Source organism: Ctenocephalides felis, unplaced genomic scaffold (genome assembly GCF_003426905.1).
Source record: "Ctenocephalides felis isolate EL2017-DRISC unplaced genomic scaffold, ASM342690v1 CF-g0.4_SCAFFOLD_01886, whole genome shotgun sequence".
Classification (NCBI taxonomy): domain Eukaryota; kingdom Metazoa; phylum Arthropoda; class Insecta; order Siphonaptera; family Pulicidae; genus Ctenocephalides; species Ctenocephalides felis.
Genome location: NW_020538040.1, coordinates 91,401,118 through 91,418,256, shown reverse-complemented (window position 1 = coordinate 91,418,256; position 17,139 = coordinate 91,401,118). Strand labels below are relative to the sequence as shown.

At 28.6% G+C, this 17,139-nt stretch overlaps 1 protein-coding gene across 1 annotated transcript in view; it reads right to left on the bottom strand.

Moving 5' to 3' along the window:
• Positions 1-1,189: 1,189 nt before the first annotated feature.
• Positions 1,190-17,139, bottom strand: part of LOC113375521 (coiled-coil domain-containing protein 13) — an 87,736-nt gene continuing 71,786 nt past the window's right edge. Inside the window, exons 11-19 of the mRNA XM_026615453.1 lie at positions 12,256-12,385; positions 10,377-10,582; positions 8,940-9,198; positions 6,897-7,132; positions 5,560-5,655; positions 5,268-5,387; positions 4,818-4,936; positions 1,897-2,067; positions 1,190-1,334 (exon numbers count right to left, since the gene is read on the bottom strand). Of these exons, the coding sequence (XP_026471238.1) occupies positions 1,190-1,334; positions 1,897-2,067; positions 4,818-4,936; positions 5,268-5,387; positions 5,560-5,655; positions 6,897-7,132; positions 8,940-9,198; positions 10,377-10,582; positions 12,256-12,385 (1,482 nt within the window). The remainder of the gene's footprint in view (positions 1,335-1,896; positions 2,068-4,817; positions 4,937-5,267; positions 5,388-5,559; positions 5,656-6,896; positions 7,133-8,939; positions 9,199-10,376; positions 10,583-12,255; positions 12,386-17,139) is intronic.

The window sequence follows — 17,139 nt, the reverse complement described above, 5'->3', positions numbered from 1 at the left end:
AATTTGTTTATCCCATTTATGACAAATGTTTGATTTAGATGGAAAAAATTGAACGAGTGCTTGTTTGACATCTTTGATTTTGAATTTTTGAAAAAAAAAATTAAGGACAAACATAAATGATAATTAGAGGTTGTTCCATGAATATGAATTATCATATTCTAATATTGTCTAGGGGTTTAAAATGGGCTAGATTTTGTTTCGAGAAAGTAAACATGAGAAAATGACGTCTCAATCATCCAAAGTTTTCTGACTTCATGTTGCTCTATTTTTGAATATTTCTACACCAATCATACGTTAGCATATTATCAAAATGGTTGTTTAAGCTTAATTAAACCTTTTTGCGGTCTCCGATGTTGTCAGAAATAGATCTTGGTCCAACATTAACTTAACAACATTGTCGTCGATCAAATGCTCTCCGGAACGAAAAGGTCAAAATCATCCTATTATACATTGTTGTATGATGTGACGTGTATCATACACGTTTACATATCCTATCAGAAACTGAACCTTCATCAAACACTTTAAAAAAAATGTACATGTTTCTGTAGCATTTCTTCCTGGTTAAAATTTGTACCGGTCATGCAAACAATCGTTGCAAAACTGTCATAACTTTGGACAGAACTTTCCGGTAGAACTGTATTATATATATATATATATATATATATATTTATATATTTTATTTTAATTGATTATAATTTAAATTGAACTTGACTTTATAAGCTATATTTTTATTATTGTGAATTTAAATTGAAAATTATGATTTGTGTTATGCGTTATAATTTGCCCAATTATGATATAATATAATGGTCATAACCATCAAACTTTCTTGATTGTGACACGAATGTATTTTGCCACTTCTGGTTTAAATATTTTTTTATATTATAATAATTTTATTATAATATTTCAATATCTCGAGGAACGAAAGAAGTGAATATTTTGTTTGTCTTTTCCTCCATTCAAATTATCACTCAAATGCATTTGAATTTTTCTGTTAATGGGACTGTTACAACAAATGAGAAAATATGCAAAATTGTCCAATAGTATAAGATTGAATATGAATTTTAATGCGCTATGTATATTTAATCAATATAATGTATTTCTCGGAGTTTCAAGAAAAGTACGTGTACAAAATAACTCTAATTGTGCTGAATAAATCAAAAGTATATCTTACATTTCATATATAAAAAACCTAACTATTTGAATCATGCCTTTTAAAAATTTCCCGGGTGTTTTTAATCATATCTTCTATTCGAGAAATATCATGGCTTCTTTCTTGAAGAATAGATTCTATTCTTTCATCTAGAGCTATGCTTCTTTCTTCGGATATTTGCAACCTTGAAAAAATATAACCATTAAAAACGAAACAAATAGTTATAATAGTCAATAATTAACATTTAAATACATAAGTATTCTATTTTTTCAATAGAAAAGGACACATTAACAACTTGTAGATATGAACACCTTATAGTCTAATGAATGCATATTTCGAAATTTTTAAATAGATTACTTCTTATTGCAATTATCTTCAAATCACTAGATATCATTTGAGAAATTGTAATTTTTATCATTAAATTATATAAGCATTTGTAATTCAGAAATCAAAATTATTTTATCACGATCTAATAAGATAAATCTTGAACATTATGACACCGTTTTTTATTTCGGAACACGGAAAAATTTAAAGAACAAGTCATTTTTTTCTAGATTATAATCTTATTTTTTTTTCATACAGTACAAGGTGCTAAGTTTTTGGGATGCGTGTTTTTACGTTGTTTTTGTTTTTTTTTTTCAGATATTTTTTATTCGTGCTTTTAATTTACGGAAATGGCAAGCATTGTGGCGAAGTTATTGCAAAGTTTAAAGTATTCATTTATAATAATAATTATCATAACTTACTTATTTCGCAACTCTTCTAATTGTAACGCAACCGAACCCGTTGATGACGAGGATTCAATCGGTAAGCCCATTCTTGCGTGTTGTCGTTTACGTAGCTTTTTAAATTCTTGCTCGAGAATATTCAGGCGGCTACGCAATTGTGCACACTTTCCTCGCTCTGATAGATAGGATCTGTGGTCATTTTCGATACTTATAAAATAGAACATACTATACTAACTATGTAAGGCATTGGATTTATTTGCTCGAAGGGTTAATAAAATTATTTGTTTTGACTAGGAGCAAAACTTGAGGAATTCACGTAGATGCGCAGTAGCTACGAGTGATTAATTTCGAGCTTGCTTAACCAGTTAACTGTAATTGTCGAATGTACAAGTTCATGGCAGAATTTTGTGTATTGGCGGGCATACTCGTCATGCGTATAAAGCAGTGGCTATATACCATTTAAATTAAAATTTTTGAAAAAAAAAAACCAAATATATTGTGAAAATTCTTTAAAATATTTCAGAAGCTGTGTTATTTTACCTTAATATGAATTGAGATTTATCTATTTAAATACATAAAGCATTTTATACTGTATATTTTGATAAGTTTTTAATTTCGATCAAAGCTATTCTTAAAAACTCACTTCTACTTAACCCTCCGTCGGTCGGATATTTTTTCACCTTCGAACGGTCGGAAAGGTCTGGCTGGACCACCATTCATTTTACATGCATTTATATGGGATAAATGAGTTTTTGGTGTCTTATGTATTAACGATTATATAAAAAAAATCAAGAAATATAAAAAAAACGTTGCTTTTTTTGTTAATTTTTCTGTTTTAAATCAATGAAAAACAGTATTTATTCTTTTTGGCGCCTGAATGAATGTGTGCATTACTCATCCGATTTTCAGTGTTTGCGATTACCAATAAGTTTGGTAGGTTTTCAAGAAACTCTCGTCATGAAAATACTAACATTCATGTTAGAACACATAGCAAAGAATATAAACAACGCAGTTTGAATAGAAAATACCATGAAAAAGCGTATATTTCATACAAAATGTATGGGTGATCTAGACAGACCTTTCCGACCGTTCGAAGTATAAAAAAAATTAAATCCTTATAATTATCCTTCTGTAAATTTTTTTGTTCTGATTTTTTCATTGATCGACAGCTAATGAAATTTTAGGAAAAGTCAAGAAATTTCAAGTCGATAGGATTACTAGAAGTATTTTATTTTTCTAATTGAAGTCGAAAAAAGTCTGGCCAGACCACGCCGACCGACGGAGGGTTAAATAATTAAATATAATCGGTTTTTAGTTTAATACGTATGTTATAAATGCTTATGTTCACAAAGACGCAAAATTTAGTAAGAAGATTTTTCAATTTGTCCCTTAGAACAGCATGTCGCCTCCCTGAGGGGACGCGCCCCACTGGTTGGAAACCGCTGAATTAACTGGTTATTAATTAGTACTTATTTATTAGTACATTCATATATATTAACAAGAAACACATTAATTTTATAAAATAAATATCATAAAATGGTTATGATATTAGTTTCTGAAAATTATCAATTTGAAACGTTTTTTATTTAATTCTAAAAATAAAATATTTATTGTTTTTGCTGCTACAAATCCTGATGTTAGTTAATATTTTTTAACTTCCTGTAGGGCAAGTTATAGTAATCGAAAAAAAATCGAAAATGAAAATTTGTATATATCTTTCCGTTTCAAAACCTTCTGAACATTTTGGCATACCTTAGAAAAATGGATGTATGTGTGTGTGTATGTGTGTGTGCGGATACAAATTTTCGTCGACGATTTCGGGAACACCGATCAACCGATTTCAATAATTTAGAAAACATTAGATTTGTATTGATAAGGAGACGCGCTGATTAGTTTTTGGCGAAGGCTGGGCTGGGCAAAAAGTGCCAAAAATGTTAACTCAGTTTTTAAGAGAACGGAGCGTCCGATTTTAATAATTCAAAAAACATTTTACTTGTATTGACAATATGAAGAATTGATCAAATTTTCATGAAGGCAGGTCTAGCGGTTTCGGAGATCTAATAAAAAAAGTAAAAAAAATGTCATTTGGCGGTCAAAAATGATCATTAGACATATGCGCATCAAATTATCAGATATTGTATAGAGATTTTAACAACAAGTATAAATTTTGTTTACATTCCTATGGGTTCCGTACCAATGTTTATCCGTTAGACGGCGACGCGGCGCTTACGCGTTTTGTCATTTCGTCTCTATACAGTTAAAGCAGTACGATTACTTTGAAAAAATGTTCAGAATGTCCAAAATATGTCAAAATGAAGAAAACATTTTTTTTCAATAATTGTTTTTTTCATAAAAAGTAATTTTGTGTCAAATTTATAGTTTCTCAAAAATATAATTTTTTTTTAAGTAAAACTTTTTCAAAAATGTTAATAGTTTTTAAAAAAATAATAATTTTTGGTGCGGGAAGTTCCAGCAATTTGCCTTAAGGCACGATGCCATGCGCTCCACTATTTTTTTATTTAGTTTGTCTCAATAATTATAAAAATACATTTCAAATTCTTGAATATACATATGCATTAAATTGATATTGCACGGAGGAGCAATGACGTTAGTAAACTCGAAACAAGTCATTCTAATACATCAAAAATATTCTAGTTGGTTTCTGCAAGTAACGTCATTATCTTAATGTTAGAAAGTTCGCACATGATAGATGTCAACAATTTTTATTCAACGTAATATTTTCTTACGTGTTGTGTTGAATCCGCGCTGATATTTGAGGAAATTATTTTTGATACACCATATAGGGTAAACTTACAATAAATGTTTAAATAAATTAAAGAAAAAGATAAAAAATGTCAGTTATTAAAATTTAATGGACTTTTTTTTTCGAAAATTTTCGGAATTTTAATCTTTGAAATAATGGACTATTAAATATGTACTTGTGAGATAGGACGCTCTTCCTAACTTCATTATTTAATCTCTCGTGAGTGATGCTCAGGATCTTTTCAATATTTTGCCGCTCTGATTCCGCGGCTTCAGCAATACTTTGATAATGATCCTGTTTTATATAGAATTGATATTATTATATTATGACACAAATTTACATTTTTTGATCGATACTATTCCAAAAAATATTACTACTTTTAATTCATTGTGAATAAATTTTTAAGAAACTTTTTGTAATTTGTAATTTTTACATTATTCTTTGAAATTGTCAAGAAATTTTGGAACCACCATCGTTCAACTGTATTCGATTTCGGTAGATGGTTTTTAGAAGAAAATGTGTTACATCTGTTTCCGTCATACGTTTAAAATTGTTTGGTTTAAATACTAAATATATAAGTTATATATCTATTTAATAAGTTCATTCAATTTTATAGGATATTTACATTAGGCGCGTTTTTGTCTTGATCTGGGACGTGTTTGCGTTGACAGTCACTGGTGCTAGCATTTTCCTGAGAAGAAGATTTATGTCCTTTGTTGTCTTGTTTCAATGTATTGAGTTCCGCCTAAATATATGGAAAATGCAAAAATGTGCATATTGAAGAACAACTATTTTTTTTTGAGGTTTGTAAAAAGATAATTTGAATTATAAATAATATACACAAATATTTACAAATACAAATATTTTAAAAAAATATCTTATATATAACAATAAAAAAATAAATAATCGTGTATTACCTCTAAGTCTGCTATTTTGCTGGTCAACTGGTCACATTCAAGAGACTTTTCCCTCAATTCTAAAGAATGTTTTTTTGCTACTTGACTGATATTAAGCTGAAAATGTAAATAATATAAAATTTAATAATAGTCTTAAATCTGAAAATAATAGTAAATAAATTGATATAAGATGCATTATAAATAACAAATTTGTCTATAAAACAGTTTTATCATAATGTTTAGGGCGACATTTTGAATTGATGTGAAGATGTCGGAGAGTAATATCGTTGCGGCTTGATCGTCACACTTGTTTTGTACAGAAAAATTGTAGCAAAAAGATTTTAAGGTTGTGTTGTTATATGTAAATTTCTTTATTATTAACGATTCTTGAAAAAAAACAAACAGATAATTTTCAATCAAAGTTTCGACTAATTAAGGGTTACATAAATTATAAAGATCAAAAATAGTAGCCATCAGCGTTGCATATGGCAAAAGCGAAAGTAAGTCTATTTTAAGCAACCAAAAGTTTTTATTAATTTTGAACTACTATCCAATAACATTTACCGCAGTGAAGGATTTTAGCCGAAGTTGATTTGGATTCTGCCGAGCGAAAATAAAAACTAACCGTAACCGTTTTTGGGGATTGCAATAATTTCACAGGTCCACAAAAAATGTGGTCTGGTTGGGAGTCCGGCATATGTTTTCCAATGTAGTTTTTACCGCTGAACACGAATCAAAACATAAAATTTGAAGTTAATGGGAAAAAATGAAAGAAAAAATTAAAAAAAAAACGATAAAATCACCGATCTAGTAATTTTGCTGCCAATTTTTACAAAACAAAACTTGTGGTAGATCATATAATTGAAACTTTTAAAGTAAAAAGGGTAAGGAAACGACAGAAATTATAAGATTTTAATTATAATGGAGAGTAATTACTATATCAAGGATTTGGTCGTTATTTTGATTTTTTTCAATTTTTTGACATTTGACTCCCCAATTTTTGACTTGAGATTTGTAATCAGCGGTGAAAACTACATTGGAAAACATATGCTCACACCGAATACAGATATTTTTTTCTGTGTTATAGTTTGCGTTGATTTATATAAATCAGTAATGCTACTTAGTAGATTAACAAGTCGATTTTCTTAAAAATAAGTTTGTTATCGAAATTTTACTTGATTCATTTAACGATCTTTTAGATGTGACCATTTTAAATGAACGCTGACTTGAAACATCAAACTTTATTGGTTTTTTATATATTTATATATGATTCATAATCATTTGATGTTTTTACAAGTTAGGTACTACGATAGAAGTTGATAAATAGTGAAATAAAATTTTCTCCTTTTCGAACTTACTTGTATAGCATGGATGTATTGATTGTCATTGGAGGCCTTTTCGAGCAGTGTTTTAACGCGCTTCTTGCGGGTGTCATTTTCGCTTTCGAGAGTTCGGCAACGCGCCTTGAGTGCGTTGATAATCTGGTCTTTACCGTCGAGATCTGCTCGAGCTGCCGCAAGTTCTTTGGCTGTGTTTTCCTGCACAGTCCTTCGTTGCTGTTCAATGTGACGTAGCGTAGACACGCACGCTTGTTCTATTCGATGATAAATTATTATTAATCCGACTAAAACTTTACGATAAAACAGGGTCTAACAACGTCTTCGATTTGGCTTATCGCTATATGAAAGAAATAAATATATGCCATACTAAATATTTCGCTGGCAACGCTTGACAATTTATATTTTTAGTAATAATTCTTACTCAGTGGTGTTGTCGAGCCGGAACGCGCCGGAACGTCGTTCCGGCAAATCATTTTTGGGACGGAACGCGTTCCGGCAAGAAAAAATATGAAAAAATCGCTACATACAGAAAATGATTTAATAAGTAAAGATTAATAAGTGAGCACAGGATGCATGTGCAAATCATATAATTTTTCCATATATTTCCATAGCTTAGGTAAATACGCATCCCTAACGTCGTCGCGCCACCTTAGTATTAATTATCTAATTAATTAGAAAATGACCCGCGGTAACAACAGTGCGTCCCATATTATATTATTGGTGGGGATACCCGATAGGGTAGTGGTTAAGGCGCGCGACTGCCACGCAGAGGTCTCGGGTTCAAATCCCGGTATAGACAATAGAGATAATAAAAAAAAATACATAGGGCGTAAGATAAAACCTATATAATATAGGTGAATATATAAATTAGACAGTAGTATTTATAAGAAGTAAAAGGTATGTAGGTATATAATAAGTTAGTTAATGACGGTATAGGTATCTCACGGTATGATACAATAATGTGGTATAGTATGATAGGTAATAGGTTATCTATCATATTATTAATAGAATATATAAATTAGACAGTAGTATTTATAAGAGTATAGTAAGAGTAGGTATCTCACGGTATGATAGATAATAGATATCTATATATGATGTACAATAATATAGTATAGTATGATAGGTAATAGGTTATCTATCATATTATTAGGTTAAGTCTTATAAAGTATTGTAATAAATCTTGAGTACTATTATATCATAATATATACCTGTAGGTATTAATAATGAGTACAAATAATACCAAAATAAATATAATTAATGTCATTGAAGAATATAAATTATGTACTCAATGATTCCCTCATACTTGTACAATTTAATGTATAGACTAGCTGTATATAATAGAGTTAATTATATAAGAAGTCAATATATTAAATTTGTGAGTTCTTATCGAAATATATCAAATTTTATGAACCGGATTTTAAATTTTAGCGTTCCGGCAAAAAAAATATTAGCACAACACCATTGTTCTTACTAAAGCATAAGAGTCATAAGTTTCATGTTAATATTCGTATCGTATCGATGTAGTGACTTTTTTTAAATATAATAACAATATTTTCATATTCTATCAAAAAAAACACATATATGGCTTTTTTTACATTTTTGTGGAAAATATAAGATTTGTGTGACTCTCATTATATTTAGGCTAATATTCTCATTTTCAATTGAAATATTAGCCTAAATATAATGAGAGTCACACAAATCTTATATTTTCCACAAAAATGTAAAAGAAGCCATATATGTTTTTAAAATAATTTTAGCCATATATATGATGATCAGAAAGTTTGTATTCAAGCTGTATGTGTAATTCAGTTCTGAGCTGACGGGAAAAACATTTTTAAAGGTGTCCGTTGTTTCGTAGCAGTTTTGATCAAAATAACAATTAAATAACGTATACTTAAAAATTATATTAAGGTCTCGTAAACTAAAAAATAGTCCTCACAACCAAAAAAACTAACAATGGAAGAAAATACTTTTGTTATGGATTTTCAATCATTGCCGTTTATCTCCTGATAGCGACTTCGAAAATTTTATTTACAAGTAATGCGATTCTTTTTGGAATACCTGTAGCAGTAGTTTGGCCGCACTTATGCTGTAGATCAGATATTTTATTTTGAAGGGCGATAATTTGTTGGGCTCGCCCACGCCAGGTCGAAGGTAGTGCGGGCGTGTTTCCCTGCATAATGAGTCCGTCGCCAACTTCCTGCTGCAGAAGACGCTGGGTTTGTTTTAATTCGGCCCTGAGAGCCAGGTTCTGATTGCGGGTTTCAAACATACGCTGCTTTGCTAAACTAACTTGCTCGCGTAACGTCGCCACTTCAGCCTTGACATTTTAATATCGAAAATTAATTATGTAGTAATTAAATGTGTAGTATAGTTATTTTTCAAAATTTGAATGTGTCTGTTCAAAAATGGTTTACTTTCTCCATCGTCACCAAATATAAAAGATTTTATATTTATTTGCAAACATGCAGATCCGTTTTAATTCGATCTAATTGCTCTAATTTATTTTTGAATATTAATGAATGTCAAAAATCTAATTAGGTTGCGGTATAAATTTAAAATAAGTTTTTATTACTTTATACAATTTGCAGTAATATTTAATATTTTATTTTATTCAATAACTTTAATTTAAACTTAGAATAAATTGATGTTTATGTATGTTTGTATGCGTATATGTGTGCGTATAAAATTTTTCGTCGACATTTCGACGTGCTAATTGATTTTTGTCCTGCCGTCTCAAAGATACATGGCAAAAAATCCCAAAAAAATGGCAATTTAGTTTCCTAGAGAGCGCCTGATTTGAATGATTCGAAACACATTTTGCTTTTATGAACATAATTTTCGAAATTTTTCAAATCAATCAAAAAAATTAAGAATTTTCCAAAAAATTTAAGAAAAATTCAAAATTTTCAAAAAATTTCAAAACTTTCTACTTTTTCGAAATAATTAGAAATTTTCAAAAATTCGGAAGAATTCAAAGAATTGGAATGAAGTAAATTTTTATTATGAAGTTTTATGAGATAAGATTCTCAGATGCCTTCATTCTATCTCGTCTCGGTTTACATTTCTTGTAAGTATACACATAAGTTGTTTGTAAAATACGCCAGTTTCCCAATTTTATGAACACTTTAATATATAATAATACATTTACAATATTTAAAATAATCTATTTAAAAATATTGAAAACAGTTGTAAATAATCGTTGATAATTTTTGTTGATTGTATTATATGTTGATTAAATTATATTATAAATATTTGTTTTTATTCTTTGAATGTTCAATTATGATCCGGGAACTTAATTCCTGCAATTTGTCTGATACCATGCCATGCACAACTTTTAACAATTTTAAATCTCTAAAATAGAAATTTTCCGCAGTATACCTTAAGGTTAAATAACTATTTTATATTCTTCATTGCAAGCATGTAATAAAAAAATGGTGGAGTTATTACCTAAAAATACAATTGATTATATCGATGTGATAGTTGTTAACATCCTACCTGCAAATTACGTATGATGGCTTCTTGTTGTGCCGCATCGACCGAGGCTGGCGGATCGGGCGCAGGCGGGGGTGCTGCTCTGCTTTGGCTTTCCTCGAGTCGTGCTTGAACGCTGGAGTATCGCATTTTCGTGGATTCCAGTTCGGCATGAAGGTTTCTATTCTTTTTACTCAACTCTACGAGTTTAGCGCTCGCAATATCAGAACCTGAAACAGATCATAAGTAAATTTGTTAAAACTAGTCTACTTCGAGGAAAACTTAATTTATCTTTTTATTTTGCGTGTATTTTCGAAATAATTAACAAGTATTCGATTTTTACGAATATAATAAAACTGACAAAAAACCTTCAAGATAGGAAAATATGATGGTACTCGTGGTTATATATATATAACAATAAATGATTTTTTAGGTCCAAGTATATATATTTTGTTGGATGGTTGTACGATGTATTCGTGTATTGATATGTTGGTATATCTATAAAATAGTTTGTATATTATGCAAATTAACAAAATTAATTATTGTGTGCCACCTATTCGCTGTGTAATTCATAATTGTCTTCTCTGACAAGTAAGCAGTAGCTTAATTCATTATCAACAGATATCTTAAGAAAAGTTTATGATTTCGCCAAAAAATCCGATTGGCTAATTTTATGTTTTCTCGGCATATCAAGTAATTCTAAATCAAACTGCAATTGGAAAAAGTATACATGTGTGTGCAAGCTGATTAGATTTTGGTAAAGACACACGGTTCTTCTCTTTTTTAACGACTTTAATAAAGCTTTGAATTAAATTAAATCGTCAAAAAATAGAAAAGAATCGCCCGTTTTTACCAAAATCTAATCAGCTCATCACTTGCATACACATGTATACTTTTTCCAATTATAGCCAAATGATTTGTAATGACTTGATACGCCAACAAAACATAAAATAAGCCAATCGGATTTTTTGGCGAAAACATAACTTTTGTTAAGATATCAATTGATGATGAAGTAAGCTACTGGCTACTTTTGCAGAATGATTTTATGATCTAACTAATCGAACATTCTAAAATACTCTAGACCTAGAAATAGTTATATAAATATAAAATTGCATTAATGCTTGAAATAATGGGCCATTCTCTTAGGACATCCACTGTGTATACCTATTTCATTTTGTGTTTTATACTGAACATCGTTGAATAACAGAATGAATTAAATAAATTACTTCTTACAGTTACAATTATTGTATGCTTGCTTGAAAGATGTAATTTAGAAATTGCATTGATTACTTTTTAATTGAAAACGAAAACTTAATTTTGGTATTATATAAACAGTTAAATATTATATAGTAATAATTTTAATAGTTGTTAAATCGCTATTTTCACATCGATTATTTCACATATCCGGATGTTCATGCAATTCGCCTTAAGAAAAAAAACTTCATGTAATTATTTCATATGCTTTTTGAAATTTTAAAATGTAACATTTTCGTGATTTTTTTATACCCTTTGCAGACAATATATTATATTATATTATTATATTATATTGTCTAATATATTATATTGAAACAGCCAACGTTAAACTAAAATTAAACTAAATACTGAAAATTTTCAGGATTTACTGGTAGTTGTAGATTACAACCACCGTAATCAATTCATTTTGATTTCCTATAATTATTTTCTTTTTTATTTGTATTTCTGACTTTATTATTATCTAGAATCAAATCTATTTCACGTAAATAACTCATTTACAATTGATATGGCATCGTGGTACAACTATTGATTCTCTTAATTTGAATTAGTTTTCTTGTATTTAAACACATATAGCAATCATAGCATGATAGCAGCTTAAGATGAGTACTTTTTTATGTTCTGCATAAATAAATATAACATTTATATTAACCTCCATATATTCGCCCGTCTTGCTTCTTTACCAGATCTTGTAAGCGTTCCGTTCTTTGGTGCAATTTTTTAATTTCAATTTTAGCTAGATCCAATTTGGCTTTAAGGTCGTCATTCTGTTGGGAGAGCATCTGAAAATGAATATTGAGAAGTATGTGTAATATTTATAATAAGTAGGATAAAAGTAAATAGGGATGTCTAAACATTTGTATAAATAAGATGGCTCATCAATATCGTTATCTAAAAACGGTTATTTAAATAGATCACTCATCTCACCGTTTTGTATATTTTGTATACAATTGTAGTGTATATTTCAAGATTTGATTGCAAATTTACTAATGAACTTCTATCTTGTTCAAATATGAACATCACAAATAATTTAAAATATATCTTACGAGTATTTATTAATATAATTACAAAGATTCATTGAACACATATGAAGTTATGTTTAATGAATAATAGTGATAAATTGTATTGTAGCTTATACTATTTTTAAATTCTATGACGAATTTAACTTTAATTTCTATTTTAACTAATATCAGCTGTTCTAAACTCATAGTAAAATATGCATTGAGCTAAATATACTTACTGATTTAAAGATTATTGTAAATTAATAAATACATAAAGTTTTTACCTTTGCTCTTGTGTCAATGATCTTATTGACATCAGTGGGAAATGTTGCGTCCGAGTTCAGACTAGTGGGATGGTCTCTTCTCGGCTTTGAAAAGAATATATATATATATATATATATATATATATACATATATATATATATATATATATATATATAAATTTATTATCATTGTAATTATCTACTTATTGTCCTCATTTTGTAGCTACTAGCTACTTACATTTTTATTTCATAATCTATCTTTTCATATAGTATTTTATTTGAAAACGGACTTTAATAATATTTATAGAAAAATTGTATTATGAAAATGTTTTAAAAAATAACTAAATCATTGTGACTGTGGAAGTATGTGCTATATAAGTGCGGGTAGCGAACACAAATTATATGTTTGCTTAACCCCACTACAAAACATGTTACATATGTTCATGGGGCATAGTAGTAGTCATTGCAAGTGCTATTCTAACCCGAAACTGATTTCATTTAAATTAAATTGACACATTTGAAGATGCAAAGTTTTGTATATTATTACCGCGCTTTATATTATTTGATTAATTTTTGAATCCGACTCTTTATTTTATATTATGCTGTAGCATGCTTAGAGAAAGATTTACAGTTGTGGCCAGTGCTGGATTTACAGTAGGGGCAATCGGGGCTACTGCCCAGGGCGGCAAATTTTTGGGGGCGGCAAAATTTGAAAACTGAGAAAAAAAAATCTATACAATATAATCAACTTTTTTTTAACAGCATTTTTTATTTCAAGAAATATAATTAACAAAACATAATACGATTGCAATGCAAAATTAGGGTTGAAATAACCGATTATTAAAATTTATTATTTTGCCTTGCCTCCCTCTCCGAACGTAAATTATCAAATTGGTTAATAAGTCATTATCAAATTTGTCAATTTGGCTAATATAAAGATCCGTAAACAAGCTGAAAGTTTAAAAATAATATTTTCTTCAGTTTTCGAGCCTTCTTAAAATGACGAATTTCTGCACTTACAAGCTTATAGCGTTGAAAAAAAAAAATTAACTAGTGACGCATGGCATTGTGCCTTAAGACAAATTATTGAAACATCCCGTACTGAAAATTACATTTTATAAAGAGCTTTAAAATTGAAAAAAAATTGGAAATGAAAAAAATTGACTTTTAAAACACATTATTTGTATTCTGAAATTTTTTGAAAATTATGAACTTTTTGCAAAGCAATCGCGCTGCGTAGCTGTTTCAGAGAAGAAATATCAAATCTCAATTACCATTTTTCATAATTCGTGCCAAAAACTAATCAGCACGTCTCCCCATCAATACAAATCTAATATTTTTTTATTATTCAAGTGAACACGGATCAACCGATTTAAATGATTCAATTCAATTCAATGATTGTTAAGAAGACGTGCTGATTAGTTATTGACCAAGGCAGGTCCAACTGTTTTGAAAATACGGGCCAAAATGCCAAAAATGATAATTTAGTTGTTGAGAAAAGAAGCGTCCAATATCATTCAAAAAAATTTATAGAATAAATAACTGCTTAAATTTGTGGGAGGTAGGTTTAGCGGTTTCGATGATCTAATAAAAAAAATTGAAAAAGAAACATTTCGTGGACAAAAGTGATCATAAGACATATGTACATCAAGTTATCAGATATTTTAAAAATATTTTAATAATAAGTATAAATTTTGTTTAAATTTATATGGATTATGTAACATTGTTTATTCGTTAGACAGCGACGCGGCGCTTACGCGCTCCTATATTTTGTCTCTGCGCAGCTGAAGCAGCGCGATTGCTTTAAAAAAAGTTCGAAAGTTCGTAAAATTTCAGGGATGGGGCGGCATTTTTGTCAGTGCCCCGGGGCGCCAAATTTCTAAATCCGGCTCTGGTTGTGGCATATATTTACATAGTACCTAGTTCAAAAACTGTTATATGTTCAGATTTTAATATTCAATTTTTATATTTTTTTTTCTAAAATTGGTCTCTATGCAAACCACTCATAATCTATGTGCTTCCTGTGTGTGGACATCAAAAAATATTTCTACAATGGAATCTTGTAAGTCCTACGATAATTTGACACCATTATCTAATCTCTATTCGCTAAAAATGTTTTAGCAAATAGAGCGGATAAATTTAAGATTTTGGATAAGCTCAAAAAATCTTGGTCGAATTTCAGTTAGAAACGTTCATAAAAAGCTTATAATTGATTTGTTATCAAGCTAGATAGAGAAAAATATGATTGGACTACTATAATAACTATTATGAAATACGAATTTGTGGTAGGTGGTTGAAAATTTAAAGTTGTATGCATTTTTCAAATAAGCATTAAAAAAAAATAAAGAAAATTGGTCCCTCAAAAAAAGCGCGATGAAAAACTAGTCGATTACTAAAGTGAGTTTCACGAAGCAAGGGTTTGTGTCAGGAGGGTGAAAAATTCAGGGCTGGATGTGTTTCTTTAATTTGGAAATACAAAAAAATAAAATTGAAAAAGTTGGTTAAAAAAAACATTGGTGCCTGACAACGTTCCTTAAAGCAAACTGCTAAAATTTTCCGTACCGAAAATTATTTTTTTTAAAAAATCTTAAAAATTTTACTAATTTAAATAATTTGATATAAATAATTAAATTATTTAACATAAATTAAATTTTACTATATATAGCTATACTATAGCTTATTTGTGAAATTTAAAACATATTTGTTGTCATTAAAAATATTTAATACTCTCAGTTTCAAATTTATTTAAAACAAAGAATAAACTAAATTTTAAAAGATCAATTATATATATATATATATATATATATATATATATATTAATTGTTTAATATGAACAAAACAGCACTCAGATTTGTTTAACACAACTTTATTTTATGATTACAGACGTTTCGAGACCATGGTGTGTCTCATCTTCAGTGTAATTTCAAAAACAGTTACTTATATACTAGTATCATAAAATAAAGTTGTGTTAAACAAATCTGAGTGCTGTTTTGTTCATATTAAACAATTAATATTCGTTCCACTCATATCATAAAATTCTATATATATATATATATATATATATATATATATATAATAATAATAATAATAATATTAATAATAATAATTCAAGGCCATTTTTAATTCGCACGACTTGGTATACCGTTCATTGTTTATATAATCTTGACAGAAGCAAATATTATCATTTATATTAATTTATTTATTATTTTGCGAGCTCCAATTAGAGTTTAAATATGACTACGGTAAAAGCAATACTGATTTCACTTCTATGCGATAAGTAGTGAGTGTGTATTTTCAAATGTGAATTGTTACCTCTGAATCATTTTCAGTTTCTACCATAAATTTGTCATCATAGTCGACTTCATCATCATTTGACATGCTATAGTATTATAATCATATATATTCCAGTTTCTGCATGCATATAAAAATATTGTATTTGTAAAAAATGTAAAAAAAAACTGTGAACGTAGTAATTTTGATTATCTTTTTCCAGGGCGAGTATAGCCCACTAGGATGAATTGTATCTTAATTTTGTTTTCGAAATATTTGTTTTTATACAAACTATCTAGTACGTCAGATATTCATTATCTAGTACGTCATTGACTGACGGCAAACAAATCATCATTGTCAAAAATGAATTTTGTAAATGTTTATTAAATGTAAGATTTAAAAATTTAGAAGTCATTTGAAGAAGCTCGATAAGGGCTCGCAGTCATTAGTTTTAATAGATTATCGGTTGATTCAGTTTTAATAATTTGCAGAAAACTGTAAAATTTATCATCCTCGTTTTCAGAAAAAAAATCTGGGCTGGGTTATTTTTTCGTAATTAATTGTTAATTTTTTATCGGTTTATGGTCTCTACGAGTATTCTTAAATATTTTAGGCATACGAAATGTGTTATAGAAATATTATAAAAACTTATCAAAGATTGGAATGATGGAAAGTGTCAAAATTCGAAAATTTTATCGTTGCAATCTTAAAAATGGCTAAATCATATTGATTAATACGTATTGATTATGTTGATTAATTATGCATATCGGGACGTCTATGCAGCTTGCCTTAAGGCTAAATGCCACTTATACCTTAGTTTATTTTTAATATTACGTTTTGTGCAATTTATTAAATTCATTAAATTGATTTGAATGTACAATTATAATAGAGGATTATAATAAAAATTTTATTAGAGTATTTATTTATATTTCTGCATATTAGTTGTTTCCAACGCTACATAAAAAAATTTGGAAACTACGATTAACCTTCGATTGATTCTTA